The following is a 25,287-nucleotide window of genomic DNA, read 5'->3' on the forward strand; positions in this document are numbered from 1 at the left end:
AAAAGTACTTGCAAACATGAAATTCAAGTCATCCTTCTAAATAAAAGTACATGAAATTATTATTAAAAACGTATTAATGGCGGGTGTCATTTCAAAGCATTTTATTTCAAATATTTTCTTCACAGTGTGATAACATAAGACTGTACCTGCTTGTTCCAGGGCTTCACTCCCATGATGAATTTTACTGCCGCTAAGTTACATTAAAAAGTTTTTACTATTTTGTAAACAGTTATAAATAATATGTTTCATCACCTACTAATCTGAAGGTCAGACATATTTAAATATCCTTGGGTAAAAAAAAGAACCGAAACTGCCCTTATCTGTGTGTGAATGGGTGGATGTATCTTGCAGTAAGAAACGCTTTCAGTGCTTCTGTTAGAGCAAAAATGCAGCATATAAATAAAGTACAAATTCAAATACAAATGCTAATAACATTGCATTAACTAACTGCAAACGGATCTTCAACCCTCCAGGAATGAGTAGAATCAGCTAAAGGATATGTGGCAGTGCAATCTGTTTTTATGTTGGAATGTTATTTGTGCGGTAGAAATGACATGAATTTGGGGTTATAAGTAGAGTCAAAGCAATAAAGATAGCAAAATATGTATGAAGTATGAAACCCACATAAATAGATATTTTTAGCCTTTTTTCCATTTAATGAATGGATTGTATAGCCACATAATGTGTGTGATATCCAATCTTTCAAGTTTTTTTTCTTTTTTGAACAAAACTAAGCTAAGAAAACTGCAAAACGCTACTCATTATTTTCTCTGTTAATTGAAGAAACCTCCTTCTCTAGTTCAAGGCATCTTTGGCTGCTTAGGCACTGCTGTACCCTTCTGCCCCATCACTTCCAGCACACGACAATATTAGGATCGTTTTCCAAACGTTCATCAAGCTCCTGGTAAGTAATCCCTGTAAAATTAGGACATTGTAAGCACACTTGTTTCACACCATCAGTTCTTAAGTTTTGTCCAACAATCAAAGAAGGCTTCAAACCCTGCCTGTTTTGCAGCAGATCTCATCGTAACTATGACAACCGGTATAGAGTCGAGGAGGCCTGCTTCTCTCGTCGCGGATCACCTTCACGGGATACTTCTGCAGCCGTCGAATAAGACACTTCATTAGTCCAAACTGGATCAGCCTCCTTAGGAGAAACGAGTGACATGACACACATACAGTATGAGCCAGTGCCACTTTGACCTGAATTTTCAGGAGCGCTAAGTCTTTTCAGGAACTGATCATTTGAGCGACGCTAACCTCTCGTCGACCCTTTGAAGCTGCTGTGAGTAGCGTGAGCAAAGGTCTCGGACTGTTGTTCCCGGACTTAGCCCACAATACAGCTGGAACACATCTCTCAGACTCGCACGTTTCTGACCTGAAAGTGACAGGGCAAAGCTGCACAGTTAACGTCACAAAATAAATAAAGATTAACACGTGTTTTAATGGTCATGACCCCAACTAACCCTGCTTAGTGACGTAGTTAAGGCACTCCTCCTGAATGGACTTGTCATCTATGAGGCTCTGGACTTTTGGGGTGGTGCAGTACACATTAGAGTACTAGAGAAAGACCCATGAAGGCAACCAGAACAAGTCATCAGGAAGTATTAGCCACTTTTTAATAGCTTGCTTTTTACAGCAGAATATCAGAAGACTAGAGACAATAATTTAATGTATTTGTTAAAAAAAAAAAGAGGAAAAGATTAAAATTAAAGTTTTAAATAAAAGGCCTTGCACAGTTAGCCTTCCCTCACTTAAAAAAACCTGCCCTAATATTCTGTATTCAAAGTGGTGCATAGAGAGCAATGTGCAATATATAAATTGGCTTTCTTTTGAAATAAATGAACCCTTTTATCAGAATGGCCTTCAGAACCGATGCTTGCTTTACGGCTTTACAACCTGTACTGCTCCCCCCCCCAAAAAAAGTTTTTCTGCACAAGAAAATTCACTTTCACAAAAACAGAAAAAAACAAAACATTTCCAGAACACAGAAGGAATTATATGAAAAAAAAATTACAACTTCTCAATTAAAACTAACATCGGCCCTAATGGTCCCTGATAAACTGTTCCACTACACTCATATATGTGTGATGTGAAATTAGTTTAATACCTGGAAAATTGACACCAGAGTCACAACACCATAGTACCTGTGAAGTTAAAAAGAGAAGTAAATACATCTTTTTGAAGTGTATTTTGATTACAGAGTGAAAATGCAAGTACACCCCCCTCATTCGGTAGCTTGAAAAACCACCTTTAGCTGCAATAACTTCAGCTTATCGTTGTCTCTATGACTTTATCAGTCTCTCGCGTCATTGTGTTATAATGTTTCCATTCACTGAGGTTTGTGGGCATTTATTTATGCGCAGCTCTCTGAAGGTCCCACAACAGCACTTCAATCAGGTTGAGGTTTGGACTTTGACTGGTGATTGCAACATCCTGACTCTTTTATTTTTCAGTCATTCTGTTGCAGATTTGCTGCTGTGCTTTGGATCATTGTCCTGTCAGATAACCCAGTTTTGGCCAAGCCTTACAGTAGCTTTGGGACCGATGGCCTCACATTTGACTTTGGAATATTTTGGGATACACAGGAGTTCATGGTTGACTCAATGACTGCAAGGTCACCGGGTTCTGTGGCTGCAAAGTTCAAAACATCACCCCTCTACCACTGTGCTTGACAGCTGGTGCGAGGTGTTTGTGCTGATATGCCGTGTTTGGGTTTTGTCAAACAGCGCTGTGCATTCTGGTTAAATGTCAACACTTTTGGTCTCATCTTTCCAAAGGACATTGTTTCAGAAGTCTTGTGGTTTGTTCAGATCCAACTTTGCAAACCTACACTGTGCCACCATGCTCCTTTTACAGAGAAGCAGTCCTTCCAAACAAGCCATACTTCTTCAGTCTTTTCTAATTGTGCTGCCATCAACTTTAACATGCTAACTGAGCTCTTGTCAGTGTGAGTGTGTGTGTGTGTGTGTGTGTGTGTGTGTGTGTGTGTGTGTGTGTGTGTGTGTGTGTGTGTTTGTGTTAAAGGTTTCGCTGAGTACTGTACGACCTGACCTTGAAGTGAATCTGCTGGGATGTTAACCTACAAGAAGTCCCGGGAAGATTGTGGGATTGTGTTAGCTCCCACCTGAATGGTCCACAGCAAACTATTAAAACTTCTGCATTTACAGAGGCGTTCACACTTGGTTTATCAGTTAATCAAAACAACAACATAAAACAAAGTTTTGGGATGAAGCAGTACGTGTGTGAGGTTACTAAAGAGTACAACTGTATTTACTGAAAAATACTTACAGGAGATTCTGCACTGCAATACGAACAAGATTCAGCTCAACGTCTGCTTCAGCAGAAATTTTCTGGATGTGTCTAAATCCATCGATGTAGGGAAGAATCTGCAGTTAGCAGCAAATAGATAAGGGTTAGAGGCACGTAGTGCTTTTTGCATTACTGTGTAACTAAATGCTGTAAACATGTTAACTCATAAAAGCAATAAAACAGTATTGTACCAATAAAGGGCATCTTGTCTTGCACTAATGCCTTCTTGCAAATCATAAAACAAAGGATATAAAAACGTGCTTATATCACTTCCAGCACAGCTGATAAGTGTTTAAACACTGATCTTTCTTCCAAGCACTTCTTAGAGTGCTATCAAATACCTCTCAAGAGCCGCAGCCAGAGGTTGTTGACATTGAAAGCCTACCTGTTGAGTGGTGAGATCCCACTGAGACTTGATAAAATGGTCTTTGCACTGGGTAAAGACTGGCACGTCGTACTCCTGAACTATTGGGGGGTCTTTTCGCAGCTGAATCAGCTTTAGATGAATGGTGTTAGACTCATCTTAAAAAGGATACAACAAACAAGAGTAAGAGCAGTTTAAAAAAAACAAAACACTGTTGCTGCCAACCAACATGTGAATACTGCCTATGTGTAGCTGGTAAATTCTTAAATAAAATTTTTGACTCAGAAACATCAGCCTGCATTTCCCATCTCTGAATTTCTAAAAAGAGTAACAGTCAGAGCAAAGCCGCTTGCATAGTGGCACTGCTTTGTCTTGACTTTACCTAATCAATCCAAACAACCACATAATTTCACTTTGGGCCATAACCCAGCCAGCATGTTGGTTGGCTGATAAGGGCTTATCAGAGATATTGGAAAACCTGTTGTTAGCGAACATAATGCATAACAAAGCTCTCCTCAGTGAAGAGTGTGCTCTCCTACTGCCTGGATGTCTGCCACGCAGGGGCAACTACTAAAACCAGGAAGGCTGTGCAGAGGGTAATTAATACTGCCCCAAACATAACTGGCTGCTCTCTGCCACTCCTGGAGATCCTCTTTCCTCAGGATATCCAGGGCCATCACAGGTGACCCCTCGTGTCCCGCCATCCCTGTTTGACCCGTTGCCCTCTGGTCGAAACCTCCAGTAAATCAGGCCCCACGCCTCCAGACAAACAGTTTCTTCCCCTGGGTCATTCGGAGTGTTGACAAACACTACCCCACCCCTACCCTCCCACCCACCAACCAACCAGAGTCATGGCCTGAGTAACCCTCATCAGCTTTTATCTTGCCCTGTATATATTTCTCCTGCTTGTTATTTATTCCTGCTGTCTTACTATTTATATTCTATTCCGGCACAGTTGGTGTGGAGGACCCACAATTTAGTTGTACGTGTGCAATGAACATAATGGGCCATTCTATTCTATTCTATTCTATTCTATTCTAGATGCTTTAGTTCATTTAGAAATGCCGTAATCACATGATTTGTCTAGTAGAGCAGCTGCAGCTCTATCGTTTATGATACTTTCAGTATGATCTGCAGCACAGTAACAGAGCACATGTCACATTATTACTAAGTACATGGATCATTACAATTTTGGGCTTTTAAAGATTTCTCTGAGCTTTTCTTTTTCTAGGGTGGAATGAACATACAGCATGCATCCGTAATGTACTTTAAAAATGCATGTTGTATTTACTCTAGTTATTGTCTAATATTAATATGTATTTGATGGAGTACCAAAAGGTTGATTCTGTTCATCTGGATGTAGCCTTTTCAATGGGAGAAACGTTTCGTCACTCATCTAAGTGACTTCTTCAGTCTCAGCTGACTGCCGGTTTCTCCAACCTTATAAACAGTACATTTGCACAATTACTGAAACCAGCCCACTGAATGAACAATGCGCTGTGAGGTCAGTTCCTTGATCATTAATATGCAAATTGTCATGACCATTGATCAACAACCACTGATAAATGCCCATTGATCAAAGACCTGTGGTCAGCTGAGACTGAAGCAATCACTTGGATGAGTGACGAAACGTTTCTTCCATTGAAAACGCTACATCCAGATGAGTAGAATCAACCTTTTGGGATTTACTGACCTGGATGATTGAGCATGCATCAAGACATATTTGATGGAGTAATTAACTTTACCCAGATAACAGCTTTAAGTCTCTGCAGCGTCTGTATGTACTGATTTTTAATTACACAACATCATATTTATGTTAACCTAGCTATAAAAGTAGACGGTAGGAGGACGAAGAACATTTGAACTTTGGACCTCCACAGCCTAAAACCCACAGACTGTACAGGATTCAGTTGTAAACGCTGTGTACATTTTGTATTTACTCAGGTCTTTAGTCTTTGTCTACAGTTAAAATTTATTTGATGATCTAAAACATGTAAATGTGACAAATCAGGAAGGGAGCAATTACTTTTTTACAGTACTGCAGCTCAGTCTTTGTCTCATCTGTCCATAAAACCTTTCTCCAGAAAGCATTTGGCTTATCTGTGTGGGCAGCTGTCAACTATGGAGTAGGGGCTTCTTTCTTAGTTGGCACCTGTTTATGGCTGCTTTGAGCTTTGGTGGTTCCTGTGCTGTTCCTGAAAATCCTAACCAATTTCCTCTTATGTGATGGTGACAATCTTCCAGACTTCAGCAGTGTTGACACATCAGAATACATTGTACTTACATGTAGTTGTTTAAACAGATTATCTTGGAATCTGCAGTCAAACTTGCGGAAGGGAAATCTATAATTTCCCTTCCTACACCCATTGTTCTGAGTATTGGCAATCTAATGGGTGATGTCAAACAAGCATTTTTATGCTGGAAAAGAAAACGTACCAGAAAAATCATGTAAATCATGATCACTAACAAGAAGTTAGTCTCGGAGAGTTAAAAGACATTGTAGAAACTTCAGCACCACTTATTAAAAGATTTAAGTGAGTGTGTATATTTAAGTTATGTATATACTTCTGGCCCTGTGTGGATTAGAGAACATCCAAAATAAGTTCTAACTTGTGTGCCAAATTCTTGTCTTTTTAAGTCATTAAAGATTTAAAATAATTCCACCCTGGAAAAAAGAACAGTTCAATGAAACAGTACAAAATTACCATGACATTCATGCCCATGATGAATGTGTGTAAACGTCTGACCACAGCTATATATTAAAAAGATATATTGCTCCTTGCCACAGATAAAACTTATAGCCAGTAAGATGCCAAATAATACCAATGGGTAGGGTGCAGGCTCCCGTGGCATTAAGATCCTCTAACAAAGTTGACATAATGGGTAAAAGCTTCTGTTTGCTCTCCTCTTTGGATATAAAGCCGCTCTCCAGCTGCAACACAACAAGACAGAAAATCTCTAAGGAATCATCCCGAAGAAAGCGATCACGTGAACATGTGAAAATGTGATACTCTTTACCTCCAGAGTTGTAAGGTATCCAGATAGCTTCTTAACAATAGGCTCGAGGCTGCAAGTATTGGTTCGGGCATCGCAAACAAGGCCGAGGTTAAACAGGAGGGCATTTCGGCTATATTTCTTATGTTCGATGCACACTGGGCAGCCAATTAACTTTTTTCCCATTGCAGTGCTAAGATTAAAAAAAAAAAGAGATTGGTTGATTAAGTTAATACACTATTATTTAAATACTAAGGACTTCAAACAAGGCAGGGAGACAGACGAGCAGAATAAGACTACATACACTGTTATTAATTTGTTTTGTAGCTCTGGCTTGGTGATAATATAAACCTGAACGGTGTCAAAGAGCTCCCGTGAGATGTACTCTTCTGGAACCTGTTAGGAGAGGACACAGTATGACAAACTATGCCCAATACGATACATGAGCTCAGAAGGATTATGCAGAGTACATGTCAATGCCAAATGACTATGAAGGATTAAAAACCTGCCTCGCACGTTTAAAACACACTCAGTCATGAACAAGCTCGCAATTGGGGCATTTATAAAGATAATCATAACGACAGTAGCTATAAAATAAATAACATAACATAAAACTACTTTACCAGACCATCTGCAGACTTACCTGATATGTTATCTTGGGACCCAGAGTAGGATGAAATTCGCTGAAAAATATACACTCTATCCGAGTGGGCATGCCCATCATAGATTTTATCCTCATGGAGAACTAATCCAGAGGTGTGTAAACCCTGCTGAGTCCTATTAACTTGCCCCAAATTGCGTTAACAAGGTATCTCCTGTGTGTCTACTGTGGATCTTCCCAGTTTATTTACAGCAGCATGAGCTAGCATATAGCTTTAACGTTTAAAGACAACTTAGCGACGTCCTTAGGTACTTAAACGCAGGTCTAAAGTTAAGAGACGCCCTATAAAATCTGTTATTAATGTATTAAGCAGAGGTTATGGTCACCCAGGCATCAAACTATTCAATAACTCGACACATCAACGCATGCAAAAACCAGACAGGGAAGAACAACAATAATATCGCCTTCAGGGACACCCAGTAACTTAGCTTTAGAATAAAAATTGACGTCGCAAAAACTGTAAAGGCAACAATAAGACAGAGGAAGTCGTGGCGTATGTAGCACCAATAATGTTTTAAAATTAATATAAAAGTAACACGAACTCTGTTGTCGTATAAAAACGCTTTAAAGTATTGGGCCCTGAACAATTGCGCAACACTAAGGAAAATTTCCCTTTTAGACAATTTAAAGGTTTCGAATAATAGTATTTACCAAATGTAATATTACTTTTATTACTTGCTAATGACTTTTACATTTATAGATGCTATTTTACCATCTTACTTTACAGACTTAACGTATGTGACGGTGTAGCTTTATATGTTTTACAGTCCGTGAAGGCAACGTCGTTCAGTGGCGTCAGCGCTGCGCAGACTGCGCCGCAGTCGCTCTCTGTGCCGCGTGCAGGACACAGTAAGAGCCCTGCCAGTTAGCTTGTTGTTCCGACACAGAAAAATGTTTGAATTTCATACAGGACCGTAAAGTGTAGCATGCTGATCTAACAGACTACTGCCGCCATGCAGCGAGTTCAGCCCGAGAGCGCATAGACTCCGGAAACCCAATGAATAACGATGTAAAGACTTAATACTGTTAACCATGTGGAGAAGGTCGCTGAGTACAAGCTACTACAGATGTTTTGGGTGCAGGAGTAGTGGACCAAAGGTAACTGGTCAAGTTATTTTTTTTATTTTTTTTTCCCGGGAAGTCGACACGTTGCGTCCAAAGTGTTGAACAAACAAAAACATGACAGTGTCACGGCTTTAAAAACCAACAGTCCAAACCTGTTCCTGTTGCCTTCCTAACTGGAAATATTACTCACATTACAAACTGGCGCACCTGTAAGCACAGACCAGGTCAAATGAGTTTCTTGATCTGTTTATCAGTTGATTTCCATTGACGCAACTGGACCAAATCTGTTTTCTGTTATCTTCTTTTTAACAAAATAAAGTGGCAGGCACACACAGAGGCAGCAGAGCTCAGACTGAGTCAAGCCTTCAGGAAAACATTCCTGCAGTTCTCGATAAAGCTTTACAAAAGCTCTCCTGCTTGTTGACAGGCGAACACACCTGTCCGTATTCCTCAGACTTATCAGTATCAAACCTTCCTGCTGCTTGGTGTCTGTTGGATTTGAAATTGTACTTGTTATTTATTGAAGCCGTTTGCACTTCTATATCCCAGTATAATTTTTTTTTTGCACAATCCCAGCCTTATTTTGTATTTATTTGTCTTTCTTTTGCTTCATTTTTTAAAATCGCTGTTGCATATAAAATTTTGCACTACTTCACATTATAAGGCCTTTATTATGGGCCCGTGGTACTTTCAAGCAATTTTATTGTAGGTTATAGTTCTTTATGCTGCTACTATCACATAGTAATTTCCCCTTTAGGATCAGTAAAGTATCTTTCGATCTATCATGGCACATAACTTATACCTGTACTAAATAAATACTATATAAGCTTGAATAACTCAAATAAATAAACAAAATGATTATTGTCCATACACATACAGTAACTAATAATAACACTTCTCTCTTACTGGATTACATTAAACTAATGTAAGTTAACTTGACTTACAGATTCCCTCTTAACCCCTTGGTTATAGGGAGGAAGTGAAAATTATTTATGACTTGTCAGCTAGACACGTGTTATGAGTAATCGTGAGTGGTGTCTGAGGTTTGATCTAAAATAAATCGTGATGATTTCCAAAGTTGCTGGAAATTCCCCCGAGGAAATGCTTAATGGGAGTCTAACATCAGTGTTAAAAAACTGCAGTTGATACTTGGAAATTTTATTTGAACTTAAATGCGACAGGTGCCAGTTTGGCTCCCTGGTTGAGCTGGTGAACATGTGCCATATGGTTCAGAACTCAGCAGCCTGGGTTTGAGTTCAACCCTCAGCCCTTTACTGTGTGCCTTCCCTCGTCCTTTCTCCCTTCTTTCCTTTCTACTCCACACTGCTTCACTATCAAAATAAAGGCGATAATGCTCGCTATAAAAATAAATCCTAAATGTCATGCTTTTAGGTACTTTGGAAGTCCCAAGCTGTCCGTACATGCAGCGCTCCAGCCTTACCCGCAGGCAGGATTACACCACTTCAGGCGGTGAAGTTATGGAAGAGGCGCTTTGAGGAGAGAGGTGTGACGGAGCCTGAGCAGTCCAGCCAGTACATCATTGCTCATCTCCTCGGAGCTAAAACTGTAATTTGCAAAATCTACATTGCCTCAGCACTTGCACTGACATGCAGTAAACGTGGATCAAGTTCACATAGCGTTTCTTTATCCAGATAGAAAGTCTTGAGCAGGAGAGATTAACAGAGTTTCTCAGCCGAGAACAAACAGAGCAGATATGGAAGCTCTGCACCACACGTCTCTCCAGGTGAGTTTGTGCATAGATCTCTCTATATGCATTTCAGTGATTTTCAATTAAAATATTTACAATGTTGCATGTTTGGGTTAGGATGCCCGTGCAGTACGTGATTGAAGAGTGGGACTTCAGGGACCTGACGCTGAAGATGAGGCCTCCTGTGTTCATACCACGACCTGAAACGGAGGTAAAAGAAAAGACAAGGCAGTGCATGCTCGCAGTGAAGACCCAGCAAATGATCACGAATAAGCCGAAATGTGATTTGTATTTCGTCTTTGCTGATGCAGGAGTTGGTCGAGCTGGTGCTCAATGATCTGCAGATGAAGACTGAGATGGGAGTGCCTGCTGAGACGGAGCCTACGTGCCTGGAAGTGGGATGTGGGTCTGGTGCCATTTCTCTTAGCCTGCTGAAGAGTCTGCCTCAGGTAGAATTTTGTGCTTCTCGTAAGATTTCAGACGAGTGGAATTACAATAAGGGACCCCACAGGAAAAAGGCTGTTTAACTTATTAATGTATTACCCCTCACTTTGGGTCTTAATACACTGACAATGAGTCAAATTTTTCATTACAACAGTGAAATATATGCAGTATATTGAGGTTTCTCATTGGTCGTGATATAACCACTGGTTGCTAGGGAAAAATGTGTATTCCTATGACTGGTTCTCATTTCTACCCTCACTGATTGAAATTGAATTTCATTGAGGTCAGGTTTTCTGCAAATCTTGTGAATGCGATAACTCGAGAAGTAGGTCACCTGAAGTATACATTTTTACATTTATACCACGTGTGCAACTGACAGGAGTTGATGTGTCGTGAGGGGTGGAGCTGGCAGCCGTCAAAGTTTTTAATGTTTGTCTGCAAATACTCGCTAACTGCGACCTAAGCGGTAAAAAAATTGAAATAGTGTGATTCAGACTGGAAATAAGTAATCGTATAAGAAACACTTCTGTCATATCAATGAACGATAATAAATATTCAAAAGAGAATAAACACAGACCTTTCAAAATTAACTGTTTCCATCCATCCATTTTCTTCTGCTTATCCGGGGCCGGGTCACGGGGGCAGCCACCCAAGCAGAGAAGCCCAGACCTCGTTCTCCCCAGCCACCTCCTCCAGCTTGTCCGGGGGGACACCAAGGCGTTCCCAGGCCAGCTGAGAGATATAATCTCTCCAGCGTGTCCTGGGTCTGCCCCGGGGCCTCCTCCTGGTGGGACATGCCCGGAACACCTCACCTCATTAGTTTCCATTTTAGAAATTGCAATGTTTATATTTTAACTGCATACATTTGTCAAAAAACAAACAAAAAAACAAACCAAATAAACCCTTTGACGGTGTGCACGTGTAATATTAAAATTACATTCTCAAATTAAATAAAATAAGACATATATGAAGTCCAGACTAAGGCATAAAAATGTACCTTTACTTTATTTTCTTGGAAAGATTTCGGACATTAACAAGAGGCAAGTTTTTGTGCTGCTAAATCCAGACGTTATGATAGTGTAGATTTTAATAATTTATATTAATAATAATTCAGTGTTCCACCTAACAACCCTTAGGTCAGTGGATCGGAGTTTTATGGCCTGTGTGCACTTTTGTTGGCTTTTGAAAAAAGATTTCATTTTTATATTTTTAAATATTTTTGTAATTTAACTAACGCAATATTTGATATTATTGCAGGTATTATTTAGGACATTGCCAGACTGTCACAGGGCTAACACTGACACACAACTAGGGCTGCTCGATTATGGCAAAAATGATAATCACGATTATTTTCACTGAAATTGAGATCTCGATTATTTGACGATATTTATTTAACCCTTTAAGACCTACCATAGAACCAAGTCCGCCAGAGCTTATATTACTTTTTTTTTACATGCTGTAGTGCCATTTTTGGGAGCATTTCAAGTTGCTATACATCAATACAACTGTTATAGCCCATATTTTAATAATATGTATGCATTAAGTCCATAGTAACTACATTAATTGCAAAAAAGTGCAATAAACTACAAAAGAAATTGACAATCGTTTTTGTTTTGTTTTTTTTACATATATTTCTACTTGGGGAAATTTAAGAGGTTTATCCCTCAAAACTTTAAATACAAAAAAGTTGCAAAAAAATAGTTTCCCACCACAGAAAATTTATTTTAAGTGTCTTCATAGTTTTATTTTGGAGATACAGCAATTTTTATATACTACAGGAAAAACAAAAAACAATCCTATGATGCAAATTTGGAAAGAAAACAGCAGGTGCATCAAAATAAACTATTTCCAGCTGAGCAATTCGAGTTCTAAGCATCCCAGAAACTATTCAGAAAAGTTAACATGACTTATAAAAACACCAGTATAGGCTTTTAAGGCCTACAAGTAAAAAACTACATTTTCCGTGAAAATGACGTCACTTCCGTCACTTAAGCTGATGGCATAAGATGTAAGTACAACTCCTCCGGTTTCATATGCAAAACAAATTATTGCGCTAGCTTACGTGGTTCCGGTTCTACAGGGATTTAAAGGGTTAACAATAACAATGTATTGAATAATGACTTTAAAAAATAATATAAAATAGTGTGCAAATACTGATAACAGTGCAAATGTTTGCAATATAAAAAATAAATGAAAAATGTAAACATCTATGTTTAGTGAACTTTGCAGTGTTGCTCTGTGGTGCAGCTACGACACTGTAGCAAAGTTTACACACTATGTCTACACTCCAAATAACTTCTGCTTAGCTTTCCGAGCTTCCCTTGGGTCCTCTTAATTTTTGTGATGCTATTTGAAATGCAGAGAGGTGCGCTGGATTTGCCACATGGAGCAGCGCGAGAGTAAAGCACGAGGGAGGGGCTAATAATCGGCTCAGTCATTTCTAATGATCGTTGAAAGCCCAGATCATAATCGTGATTAAAATTCGATTAATTGAGCAGCCCTACACACAACCATTCACACTCACAGTTAACCTAACCCCACTAACTGCACATGTTTATTCTGTTGGAGGAATCTGGAATACCTGGAAAGAACCATCCTAGACACAAGGAGAAACATTTCGTCATGAAAGAAAATGGGCAAAACAGAAGCTACACTCCCTTTGAAATATACATGTTCACTCTTGCCTGTTTATTTTTTTCTCTCTTTCTCTCCTTTTCTCCCTTCCTCTCCCTCTCTGCTCCTCTCTGAGACTATGCTGTCAACCAAAGGTTGAATGTAACAGTGAAACAGAATTTAAAACCAATAAAAGGCATAAACTGATCCATGTTTAGAACAATATTCAGACTGAATAAAGGCTGCTACTGGACACAGATTTCCTTTTGACATGCTCTCAGTTGGATCTGGAGCTGTACTGTAGACAAACAATGAAGCACAGAACAGGAATAGACATCTATAACAAACTAAAATAATAAACTACATCAGCCCCTTTTGCTGGCAGCTAGCGATATACCAGCAGACTAATGGCTCCGAAAGCTACAATTAGCTAATAATTTCGAGTGACTTAGGCTACTTTAGCTAACATTTTTGACGTTATTTAGAGAAGTCACAACATCGCCCCTGCATTATCAGAACAGTTTGCACTTTTGCTATATTTCAGTTAAAGTTTGTTTTGAGTCTGCATCACTTATTTGTGTCATGAAATTGCCTCTCCATCTTCTTTCTGCCGCAGCAACGAAAAACGTACAACAACGCTGGGCAGTTTTCACTCTTCAGTAGAGGAGTTACAGTGGGGCAAAAAGTATTTAGTCAGCCACCGATTGTGCAAGTTCCCCCACTTAAAATGATGACAGAGGTCAGTAATTTGCACCAGAGGTACACTTCAACTGTGAGAGACAGAATGTGAAAAAAAAATCCATGAATCCACATGGTAGGATTTGTAAAGAATTTATTCGTAAATCAGGGTGGAAAATAAGTATTTGGTCAATAACAAAAATACAACTCAATACTTTGTAACATAACCTTTGTTGGCAATAACAGAGGTCAAACGTTTACTATAGGTCTTTACCAGGTTTGCACACACAGTAGCTGGTATTTTGGCCCATTCCTCCATGCAGATCTTCTCCAGAGCAGTGATGTTTTGGGGCTGTCGCCGAGCAACACAGACTTTCAACTCCCGCCACAGATTTTCTATGGGGTTGAGGTCTGGAGACTGGCTAGGCCACTCCAGGACTTTCAAATGCTTCTTACGGAGCCACTCCTTTGTTGCCCGGGCGGTGTGTTTTGGATCATTGTCATGTTGGAAGACCCAGCCTCGTTTCATCTTCAAAGTTCTCACTGATGGAAGGAGGTTTTGGCTCAAAATCTCACGATACATGGCCCCATTCATTCTGTCCTTAACACGGATCAGTCGTCCTGTCCCCTTGGCAGAAAAACAGCCCCATAGCATGATGTTTCCACCCCCATGCTTCACAGTAGGTATGGTGTTCTTGGGATGCAACTCAGTATTCTTCTTCCTCCAAACACGACGAGTTGAGTTTATACCAAAAAGTTCTACTTTGGTTTCATCTGACCACATGACATTCTCCCAATCCTCTGCTGTATCATCCATGTGCTCTCTGGCAAACTTCAGACGGGCCTGGACATGCACTGGCTTCAGCAGCGGAACACGTCTGGCACTGTGGGATTTGATTCCCTGCCGTTGTAGTGTGTTACTGATGGTGACCTTTGTTACTTTGGTCCCAGCTCTCTGCAGGTCATTCACCAGGTCCCCCCGTGTGGTTCTGGGATCTTTGCTCACCGTTCTCATGATCATTTTGACCCCACGGGATGAGATCTTGCGTGGAGCCCCAGATCGAGGGAGATTATCAGTGGTCTTGTATGTCTTCCATTTTCTGATGATTGCTCCCACAGTTGATTTTTTCACACCAAGCTGCTTGCCTATTGTAGATTCACTCTTCCCAGTCTGGTGCAGGTCTACAATACTTTTCCTGGTGTCCTTCGAGAGCTCTTTGGTCTTGGCCATGGCGGAGTTTGGAGTCTGACTGTTTGAGGCTGTGGACAGGTGTCTTTTATACAGATGATGGGTTCAAACAGGTGCCATTCATACAGGTAATGAGTGGGGGACAGAAAAGCTTCTTACAGAAGACGTTACAGGTCTGTGAGAGCCAGAGATTTTCCTTGTTTGAGGTGACCAAATACTTATTTCCACCCTGATTTACGAATAAATTCTTTACAAATCCTACCATGTGAATTCATGGATTTTTTTTTCACATTCTGTCTCTCACAGTTGAAGTGTACCTCTGGTGCAAATTACTGACTTCTGTCATCATTTTAAGTGGGGGAACTTGCACAATTGGTGGCTGACTAAATACTTTTTTGCCCCACTGTAGCAAAATATAGCATTAGAAGACAATGTCAGAAAATAATATTAAAATCTATTATCATTACTACTATTATTATAGTTATTTTTAGGGATCCTGTGATGAAATATCTCTATTGTAGGACTGTTTTTAGTCGCAAATGAGGGGGAAACACTTGCGTTTACAATGTTTAACACATGCTTCAGAGCCAAGTGTTAAACGAAGCATCGAGTCAAAGAATTTGTGTCGAGAATTTTTTATCATCGAATTATTCGCACTAGTTTGTAGACAGGTCTGTCACTTCCATTCAAACTATGATCACAGCAATATGCTGTAACACAAAGCAATCACAACGAGTTTTGTGCCAACCAGTCAGAGAATACATGTTTTTCCCTAGCAACAGGTGGTTGTCAGGGGTCAGAGTCTATGGCTTTATTTTTGTGCCACTATTCTGAGCGCACGTGAAAAAAAGAATTGTAGGTGCAAGTGTTGCATTTTGAGGAGAAATTTATTTTGAGCGAAGAAAAGCTAAATTTGAGTGAACAAAACTCATTGCTGCATGCAAAAACTGTATTTCAGGGTTTGCTATTATCCACACACACACAATAGCAACCCTCAACATTTCTGCCCGTGTGCGTTCAACTCTTTCTGTATGCCGTTATATTTGTGCCACAAAACCAGCCAATCACAGACTTGGATGCAAAAAAATCTGATCGGCTACTTTGGTCTCCAATCAGATCGAAATGACGAAATGCAATATCCCAGAATCCATTTTGTCCAAAACTCAAACGAGGCAGTGGCAGAGGAACACAGAGTGGTGGAGTTTGAAATATCACTCTTTCTGGGTCACAAAATAAACTTTTAAGATATTTTCATGCGAGAATGGTGCTGTGTAAACGTCAAATATCTGCTCGATTTATCAAAACATCACATATTTGCATAAGTGCTCTAATGTTTTCGGAGATGCCTGTTACCCACCAGCTGACCGGGTGGTCACTCGGGTTAAACATAGTATAAGGCTGAACTGACAAAAAATCGGCCGACTACACCACCAGGTATTGTAGGAAAAACCATAAAGCTTTTGAATGAAAACAAACGCTGTTGTCACAGTGATGTACACTGTCTTGTTGGTATATATGTATGATTTGTATCACCTTCATGTTTCCCTCTCACCACATATCCAAACCGATATCATGACCAGCAGCTTTTACAGCTGTGGCTCTGGCAAACATCAGCTGATACTAGAAAGTAATATTAAATAAATTCTAACAACAGCTTATCAAGCTTAAACGTGCTGGTGTTGTTTAGCGCAACATCCGCTGGTTTCCTGTTTCTGGTGCAAAGTGGGCGATAAACAAACAAGAGAGACATCAGCTGATCATTGATCAGTTTCATGATTGAAGTAGCAACAAGAGAGGGAGGGGAGAGAATGAGAGAAGAACAGGCAGTTGTACAGCAAAAACACAGAATAACTCCAGCTTTGTGTCTTTTTTCATTCTAGCTGAAGTACGGGACTAATCGCGTTCCTTTTCACCTCAATAAGGATGTATTGTAATTGGTCCAGCCCAGAGTTGATTAGCCAATTGGCTAATCCACCACCTTTCATTGTTTATACCATTACAAAAACAAACAAGCAAACATAAAAATGAAAGATCACCATCGGCCCACCGGGCAAATGTCCGGTATGCGCAATAGCCAGTCCAGCTATGCGGTCAGCTGGTGGGTAACAGGCATCTCCGAAAACATTAGAGCACTTTTGCAAATATGTGATGTCTTGATAAATCGAGCAGGTTTTTGAAGTTTACACAGAACCATTATCGTATGAAAATATCTTAAAAGTTTATTTTGTAACCCAGAAAGAGTGATATTTCAAACTCCGCCACTGCCTCGTTTGAGTTTGGACGAAATGGATTCTGGGATATTGCATTTCGTCATTTCGAGCTGATTGGAGACCAAAATAGCCAATCAGATTTTTTTGCATCCAAGTCTGTGATTGGCTGGTTTTGTGGCACATGGCGTACAGAAAGAGTTGAATGCGCACGGGCAGAAATGTTGAGAGCACACATAGCGAGCGAGCTCAAATGCAAAAACTGAGCGAGAGGGGCTGCTATTGTGTGTGTGGGGATAACAGCAAACACAGTTTTTGCACGCAGCAATGAATTTTGTTCACTCAAATGTAGCTTTTCTTCACTCAAAATAAATTTCTCCTCAAAATGCAACACTTGCACCTGCAAAAAATTTTTTTATGTGCGCTCAGAATAGTGGCACAAAAATAACGCCATAAAGAGTCCGGTCTTTAGGCATGAGTGGCTGCAGCTTTAACAGTTATTTTCCCAGCGACTGCCATCAGCCTTCAGCAACCACTTGCAATCGGTCAGGGTAAACTCATTATTCCTCCATGACCCGGAGGTTGCCAGATGGTCACTGACAGGTCTTTAAGCCTGTGTGACCGGGACCTTATTCGCTTGATCCTACACTGTCACCATGACGGTCATGCGTCCAAATGAGCTACAAACTGAATGTCTGGCGGTTAGTGGTCGTGTGTCTGCAAAATCTCAAGACCCAGACGTTTTTTCTTCCTCATCAACATCTGTCAGATGAGGTTGTGTTTTGAACATCTGTGGTTTTGATCAGGATCCTCTTTGCAATCAGTAACGTTGTGTACAGACTTTCATGTTCTCTTCAGGAAGTTGTGACATTTCCTGTAGCACCAAGCATTTTTGAAACTAATCCCATATAACAAGCAAATGTCAGCTTGTTTAGATGCTGAACGTGATGCATCAGTTAGAGAAAAATTACAAATTACGAAAAACACCGACGTAAGTTGGTGGGCAGTCGTGTGTTATGAGAACAGTTTCAATCCTGGCATTAATTCTCTGAGTTAAATAAATTCCTCTGGAGGAATGGAACACCATGCTCACCTCGGGAAAGTCAGGTACTGACACAGGTGAATGTCATGGCCTTATACACTCAAACTGCTGTTTGAGCTTTTTGACCCATAGCCATTGGAAAGTGTTGCTCACTACTATTGTCAGCTTAAGTCTAAATAGATAAATTGCCTTAACCTAACAGTGAGTATTGATACAAAGGCTGCAGCTTTTTATGTGTCATTTAGTTATTCTAAAGAACATTTGACAGTGGATTCTTTAGGCTGAGCTAATTGAGTGTTTTTTTGAGGCTTGTGATGACCATATGTTATGTTTCATTTTTTAGTGATGACTTATTTATTTACTATTAATAGACTGTAATGGCGAAGGACCAGACAACCACAGTGTTACAGTTTGTTGAGTGTTTTTTATTTACAGAGTTAAAGTGCAGCTTTCCAGCTGCCTCGCTCTGCGCAGCACACACCGCTCTCTCGTCCGGTCCCGGCATCCCCCTGAAATAGGGAAGGCATGACCCGGTGATGGAGAACAGCTGTGTGGGTCAACCTCCCCTGACACAACACACTGAACCCCCCGCTCCACCCCTCCCTGTAGCCGAGCCACATTGATTAACAGGGAAAAAAATCAATAGGATAACTGATATGATAAATCATTAGTTATAGATTTCCAGTTGATAAGCTGCTATCCTCACATCACATGTACATCTTCTCATCTCAGCTGATCAAACATGCACTCCAGTTATACTGTGATATTGTGTTTGCATATTTTAGACTCTCTTCTGTTATCAGATTATAAAGAAGTAAAAATGTCCCAATTTTCCCGTGCATACAAATACAGGAAAACAGAGAGAAAACTTCTGCGTAAAGTTAGTTCTTGTGTTTTGTTTTCCAGCTTAAAGGCGTCACCCTGGATCAGAGCCAGGATGCAGTGGATTTAACAAGAGAGAACGCACTAAGGTAATTGCAGCACAACCCATGAAAACTATGTTGTAAATGTCCTTTAGCATTGATTTATTTTTATTATAAAGATTACATTACATTGTTATAAAGATTTCATAAAATCTGAAAAAGGATTTTCGTCTGCAGATTGGGACTTGAGGATAGATTAGAGATTCATCACATCGATGTCATGAAGGGTCAGTGAAAGTTTTGCATGTTTTTTTCTAAATAACAAAGCTGATCCCTCTGCTGATAAAAAGATTCTTTTGTTTTGTTTTGTTTTTTATCAGATGCAGAAACTCTGCTCAGTCTCATTAGGCCAGTTACAACTTTGGTCAGTAACCCTCCGTACCTGTTTTCAGAAGACATGGCGTCCCTTGAACCTGAAATTTTAAGGTGACTAAATTCTCATTTTATATATATTAAACCTGTCTATGTTTAACATTAAAAAAAGCTTTATTCAGTTGGATTCGCAAAAGTTGTTATTAAATGCAGAATGTACAAATCTTTAGAGTGAGCTATTAAGGTTGTATTGTTTAAATAATTGTGAGTAATTACAATGTCATTAAGCATTCATCTGTTGGGTTTATAGGAGAAGGTGGAAATATATGAAACTGTAAAAGATTTATGAAAGATAATCTCTGGGCATATAAAACCAAGCAGAATTTACTGTTTTAGGTTGCTTACAAATATAGTTGTATTTATAAAAAATTGTACAATTGTTACAATTTGTTAAACATTGTATTTGTTAAAGCTGTTTAATAAATACAATGAAACCAATATAACAATATTAACATACTGTTTAGTATATGTTATTTATGAGTAGCTGACCATTTAATCAATGTTGGGATCTTTAAATTAGAAGAAATGATCATAGTGAAGGAAATGTGCACTCATCCTTTACTTTTAGCTGTAATTTGCATGTAAAATGTAAATCTAATAAATAAGCTTATCAGATTTCATTAGAAAACATTTTAAAATATGTGATGTTTGTATCTATTTTACAGTGTGTGCTTTTGCTGTGTGCTGCTCCCCAGATTTGAAGACCCGGCAGCTTTAGACGGAGGCGAAGACGGCCTGAAAGTGATCAAGCAGATTTTGACCCTGGCTCCCCAGATTCTGTCCAGTTATGGGTAAAAACCAAAAAAAAGCCAACTCTCACACACAGACGGACACACCTGTGTTCAATTCCTAAAGGCAAAAGCGCCTTGTCACAAGAACAGCATGTTCTGAAAAACACATGTATCGTGTTGCCTCTTTAATGTGTTAAGCTTTCTAAAAGACTTCCAGTGAATGCACTTCCAGGCATGTGCTGCTCTCATCTCAGGGTTACTTTTCAAAATCGAGTCCTGTTGATGATTAATTTTTACCCCATTTCTGTGGGTTTTTTGTTTTATTTCCTGGTGAGAAACAGTCGTGCTTACTTGGAGGTGGACCCCAGACACCCCCCACTCATTCGACAGTGGGTGGAGGGGAACGTGGACGGGCTGCAGTTTAAGGAGGCACGGCATGACATCACCGGCAGGTCTGTTCAATAAAACTGCTTTACATCAATATCAGTTTTCATATGAAATCACTCTGCGTGAGCCCACTTTCAGGGCCATCGCTGTGACTTGATTAAGGGGTCTGGGGTTTGGGCATCAGTGACGCCGGCTCGTTTTTTGTGTTTCCTAGGCCTCGATTCTGCATCCTTCAGAAGGAAGAAGTCAAACAAGGACCACAAGCAGGATCTGGACTGAGAAATTAAGATCCTATTACGCTGGCTTTAGCTCAGGTCGCCGCTGCCTCAGCTCCCCTACCCCCACTGAACCACCAAGCACGCGCTCACACTGATCTGATAACACCCAGCATTCATAATTTGCACAAGCGCACATTGTTTTCATGTCACCGCTGCACTTTTAATCTAGTAACAGTCGTGATCACATCCTGCGTCACAATAAAAAATGTGTGCACGAAGGCACAAAAAAAACGCAGGCTCCAAAGCTGAAGGTAATTACCGAAGCTTTTCTCGGAACCCTCCCTCTCAGAAGCTCACCCTCCTCCCAGGAAGCATTCAGTAGTTCTGTGAATCCACTGACGAACGGTCCTCCCCTCAGCTTGTCCTCTCGCTGACTCAGATGCAAGCGGCGTGCATTGTTGAGCAAAAGCTCACGCAGCACGGCCTTTACTTCCTCACACAATCTGCTTCTCTCGCATACTTAGAGTTTAAAGGCCACTAAGTCTTTGTGTTTCAAAGGTGATTTAAGGGAAAATATTTCCTAACAAGTGTCACAAGAGCAGTCGTCATGCGGGGGTTGGTGATGGCGATCGCAAGCCTTAACACAACAGAAACGTTTGGCATTTCAAACAACACAGATGAATAACAAGTGGATACAAATGTAAAAGCATGACACGCCAAGAGTCCAGCTGGTGGTTTTAATACAAAAACGTACACATGTAAAAGGTACAAAAAGATGCTGTACTGAGAAAACAAAAATAAAATGGCATAAAAGATGTCTCAGTGTAATCAGTGTACTTCTCAGGAAACTATATACATCTTGAACTGATGAAGGAGGGGAGAAGATATGGACAGTTTTCCACATCCATCATAAAACAGAGTACAGTACTTCATGTTTCTCACAAGTTTTTGTTGTTGTTGTTGTTTTCCTTTTTCCTGGGGTGCTTCGACATCCAGTCCTCAACAATTTAAGTCTGAAACCAGACACAGCAGGATTAACTGAATTTGTACACATTTTGTCACCAAAAACATCACCCTGTGTCCAGTATTTTTGCAACTGGCCTCCAACTGCTGAAGCAGCAATGTCTTTTACGGACACAAAGGACCCGCTTAAAAGTGTTGTTTTTTTTGTTTTTTTTTCCCTTAAGCTGAGATTCAGCCATTAATAGTGATTCAGTGAACCTCCTCTCCTCTTTCTCCTCCTCCTCCGCCCCCTCAGACCTTGAAGGGATAGTCCTGTAAGTAACGCAGCAGGGGCCTTGGGAGTGGTAGCTGATCGGGACAGTCAGTTTGTCTGTTAATGACGAGACGTGTGAGGTGCTGAAGAGAGGGGAGGCTTTGGGGCTTGTACAGAGCCTGCTTGAGTTTTAGTACCACTGTGGTCTGCTGGATGCCCTGCTGAGAGGCTTTTGAAGGAGGCTCCTCCTCCACTCTTCCCTCCTCTGCCTTTCTCTCTGGTCCCATGTAGTGCTGCACCAGACTGGGAACGCTGGGGAAGGATGACAGGCTGGGTCTGGCCGGGGAGCTGGAGTCGAGCAGAAACTGGGCGCAGCTGTACTGGATCCGTATGCTTGTGGGGCCACGCGCGGTTCTGACCGACAGGGTCAGCATGTACAGAGGGTGACTGCTGTCCCGTACCAAAAAGGCTCCTTCAGATGCCTCCTGAAGAGCAGCGTGGGCCTGGGCTGCAGTCACAGCTCCCCAGTACCATCCTACACACACAAATTCCTAAATATTAGTCACCGTGAACAGATCGTGTTGTCCTGCATGAAGCCTGATGTTTACTTAGCGATGAACAATCAACTAATCTCTCAGAGCAGATAATGAAATGTACCAAACAATACCTGGAACACATCGAGGATTTTTAGGAATGCTTTTTTTTTCTCCTTTTTTTTTTGGAATGAGAAAGATGTGAAGCATGTTTTAAACCACACCTGAATTTTCTAGGTAGCAGAAGTTGCTGGCAATGGCCCTCAGATCTTTTGTGGGGTCCCATCGTGGACTGGTGCTTTGGAAGCAGGGGGTGGGAGTTGCAGTTCCTGCCCGCATACCCCGCGGGGATTCAGTGGACGGGGTAGTGGGCAGAAGAGCTCCAGGACTGGAAATCAGATGGAAGATACTAGTTAGCAGACATAAACAAACACAGCAGGAGGATTTATCACAGCTTCCTTGTTTTTAACCCTGGAATTTTAATATTTTTTGGCTGATTTATTTATTTTTCAAAAAACTGACTTTATCGCATTTTATCCTATTTTTACTACTGACCTAAACAATGAACTACTAATAACTAGTATTTTTTAAAGGTTACGTTAGATCTTGCAACAGGCTTGCATTTGTCTTGTTTTCACCTGAACAACAATAATAATAATTAAGGCCAATTAAGGCAATTTTACACTTATATATTTATATATATATAAGTGTATATATATATGTGTGTAACTGAAATTTCCCGGCTGGGTTTCTTTACAATGACGAGCAAAGAGAAAGCAGAGACACAAAGAAAAGTCAACTCACCCGGGTACACAAAGAATCATTCTATTTCTTCACTTCTCTGGGCTTAAATCCAATCGGACTTCAGAAAACAATCAAAACATACAGAGACTAAAATGTATCTAAAGAAAAAGGAGGGGAAAAAAATAAAAATCTGGCTAACAAACAATCCGCGGTGACATGGGTTTCATGTATGAATAGCTCGATTGTAACCCGAAGAGCTCCGTGCACGCAAACAGGCTCTGCTCCTGTCCTTAACACTGATCAGCAGAGAGGAGAACAACAATAAAATATAATAGAAACGACCTAAAAGCGGCTCTACTGTAAAGCTCAGCTCTCCGCAGCACTGCGTTGGAGTGTGTTGTCGCCAGAATGAGATCCCGATGTGTGAAGGACAGAGTGTAAAGGCTTGGCTTTTAAAATTTACCGTTTCCTAGAAGTCTATTCTGAGAACTCGCAGCACCGGCGGCTCTGACGTCACGCCGGCCGCACCAACTCCCACTCCGCTCCAACCGCCGCCGGTTGTTTCGCTTCGCGGCAGGGCTACAGCTCCTCTATTAGCGCTCCTTCGACGGACAAACCGGGTTCGCACATATATGTGTGTGGGGTTTTTTGTGTTTCGGTTAATTCCCAGGACAACCGCCCCGAACCGTGCTGTTTTTCTCTGGCATCTCTCCCCTCGTTTCACCCGGCGGCTCCCCGCCTTCGCTGAACCTGCGCTCCGCTCCCAGGAACCGCGCGGCAGCTTCTGCCTAGTCGCTTTCCAGGAATAATTGCAGAGCTTGACTCCGCCCCGCCGGGCGGCCCTGACAGAGGCTTCATTCTGGGAATTCACCGCCTCGACATTAAAGATAATAGGAATGCTCACTGGCTATTTCCAGTAATATAGATTTCCCTCGATCCTGGTGGAAAAACACGGCGAGAGGTTTTCTAGGAGCTTTAGAGTAATTACGCTCGAGAAAACAAGTTGTTATTGTGACAATAAACTAAAAAAAATATATAAACCGGGTTAAGACTGCCGTAGAGACAGAGAAAAGCTGATTGTGCTTCAGTTTGTGACTTCTGATAATCTTCACTTTTATTGCTCTTTTGTGTCTTGTTTGCACACATGCAGCCCTAGATTAAACTATAGTTCATTTGCAGTTACATTTCTGCTTATTTGATCTCTCCTGGTATTTATTTTCCCGGGAATGTATCTAAGAGATCCCTGCATCGGCCTGCAGCTTACACTCCAATGCATGTAGGTGTTGATATCTTGTTTCATTTACGAGAATATGGCCAAATAAGGGCTGTTAAGGATTATTTCTGACGCTGGGTTTTTGCGTATTGTTGTAAAATCTGTGGCATATCCTGTCCGGCTTTTTAAAATATTTATTCCAATAATACTAAGAGCCATCGCTCAGACATATGTGGTAGTTTGGAAGCAGAGTAATATGTGAAATATGCTGCGTCATAATCATAACCATACCCAGGAGAGCGCGCTGATCCTGAATAGCGTCTTCTCAGAAATCCTGAAATGAGCTTCTTTCTAAGAAGTTCTGTGGACTTTATCTGTCCCTGCTGGGTGAGGTTGAACAAATACCTTTTGAGGCCTTAGGCAAAAAAACACATCTACATTTTTCAAATATGATTGCAGTAGCATAATTTTTTTTATGCTACTGCAATCATATTTTACATACGTATCATGGAAACAGAAAGTCTACAGATGTAATCATTGCTATAGTAAAAAGAAACCAGCAGCAGGCAGGTTAAGGCAGTCACATGCAGTTCATTAAAGCACACAGACACAAGAAACTAGATTTAAAGAAATTACATTCCTCATAAATCACTTTGTTTGAACGCCTGTTTAT

The 25,287-nt window shown here is 40.6% G+C and overlaps 3 protein-coding genes across 6 annotated transcripts; 1 reads left to right on the top strand and 2 right to left on the bottom strand.

The window, feature by feature from the left end:
* Nucleotides 1-84: 84 nt before the first annotated feature.
* On the bottom strand, nt 85-8,777 carry nprl2 (NPR2 like, GATOR1 complex subunit). 3 transcript variants are annotated; one of them, XM_026167582.2, is made up of 11 exons: nt 8,604-8,777; nt 6,975-7,066; nt 6,695-6,863; nt 6,500-6,608; nt 3,698-3,834; nt 3,292-3,389; nt 2,111-2,147; nt 1,467-1,560; nt 1,261-1,378; nt 1,005-1,147; nt 85-915 (listed from the first exon to the last, which is right to left on the bottom strand). In XM_026167582.2, exons 3-11 carry the CDS (start codon nt 6,854-6,856, stop codon nt 848-850), a joined length of 966 nt encoding a protein of 321 aa, XP_026023367.1. In that variant the 5' UTR covers nt 6,857-6,863; nt 6,975-7,066; nt 8,604-8,777; the 3' UTR covers nt 85-847. The 3 variants fall into 3 exon arrangements, with proteins under 3 accessions (XP_026023367.1, XP_026023366.1, XP_026023365.1); XM_026167581.2 differs by having other exon boundaries at nt 8,587-8,777; XM_026167580.2 differs by lacking the exon at nt 8,604-8,777 and adding an exon at nt 7,314-8,025.
* Nucleotides 8,143-21,961, top strand: hemk1 (HemK methyltransferase family member 1). Of its 2 annotated transcripts, none has more exons than XM_026167583.2 (11): nt 8,143-8,429; nt 9,789-9,962; nt 10,049-10,140; nt 10,222-10,315; nt 10,416-10,553; nt 19,184-19,248; nt 19,378-19,427; nt 19,521-19,626; nt 20,238-20,363; nt 20,645-20,755; nt 20,905-21,961. In XM_026167583.2, exons 1-11 carry the CDS (start codon nt 8,364-8,366, stop codon nt 20,975-20,977), a joined length of 1,095 nt encoding a protein of 364 aa, XP_026023368.2. In that variant the 5' UTR covers nt 8,143-8,363; the 3' UTR covers nt 20,978-21,961. The 2 variants fall into 2 exon arrangements, with proteins under 2 accessions (XP_026023368.2, XP_026023369.2); XM_026167584.2 differs by having other exon boundaries at nt 20,268-20,363.
* cisha (cytokine inducible SH2-containing protein a) lies at nt 21,632-23,604 on the bottom strand. Its single transcript, XM_026167590.2, has 3 exons — nt 23,462-23,604; nt 22,882-23,045; nt 21,632-22,659 (listed from the first exon to the last, which is right to left on the bottom strand). Exons 1-3 carry the CDS (start codon nt 23,479-23,481, stop codon nt 22,163-22,165), a joined length of 681 nt encoding a protein of 226 aa, XP_026023375.1. The 5' UTR covers nt 23,482-23,604; the 3' UTR covers nt 21,632-22,162.
* Nucleotides 23,605-25,287: the final 1,683 nt, after the last annotated feature.

Source organism: Astatotilapia calliptera, chromosome 5 (genome assembly GCF_964374335.1).
Source record: "Astatotilapia calliptera chromosome 5, fAstCal68.1, whole genome shotgun sequence".
Classification (NCBI taxonomy): domain Eukaryota; kingdom Metazoa; phylum Chordata; class Actinopteri; order Cichliformes; family Cichlidae; genus Astatotilapia; species Astatotilapia calliptera.

What these genes read in the sequence shown, in the direction of transcription:
- nprl2 (XM_026167580.2), bottom strand. Translation starts at nt 7,409, where the DNA reads ATGAGGATAAAATCTATGATGGGCATGCCCACTCGGATAGAGTGTATA. An exon ending in CAAAACAAATTAATAACAGT is followed by an intron (nt 6,864 to 6,974) that starts GTATGTAGTCTT and finishes TTTTAATCTTAG; the next exon opens with CACTGCAATGGGAAAAAAGT. An exon ending in GATACCTTACAACTCTGGAG is followed by an intron (nt 6,609 to 6,694) that starts GTAAAGAGTATC and finishes GTTGTGTTGCAG; the next exon opens with CTGGAGAGCGGCTTTATATC.
- hemk1 (XM_026167583.2), top strand. Translation starts at nt 8,364, where the DNA reads ATGTGGAGAAGGTCGCTGAGTACAAGCTACTACAGATGTTTTGGGTGC. An exon ending in CTTGAACCTGAAATTTTAAG is followed by an intron (nt 19,627 to 20,237) that starts GTGACTAAATTC and finishes TCTATTTTACAG; the next exon opens with TGTGTGCTTTTGCTGTGTGC. An exon ending in CAGATTCTGTCCAGTTATGG is followed by an intron (nt 20,364 to 20,644) that starts GTAAAAACCAAA and finishes GGTGAGAAACAG; the next exon opens with TCGTGCTTACTTGGAGGTGG.
- cisha (XM_026167590.2), bottom strand. Translation starts at nt 23,481, where the DNA reads ATGATTCTTTGTGTACCCGG. An exon ending in ATGATTCTTTGTGTACCCGG is followed by an intron (nt 23,046 to 23,461) that starts GTGAGTTGACTT and finishes TCTGATTTCCAG; the next exon opens with TCCTGGAGCTCTTCTGCCCA. An exon ending in CTGCTACCTAGAAAATTCAG is followed by an intron (nt 22,660 to 22,881) that starts GTGTGGTTTAAA and finishes TTGTGTGTGTAG; the next exon opens with GATGGTACTGGGGAGCTGTG.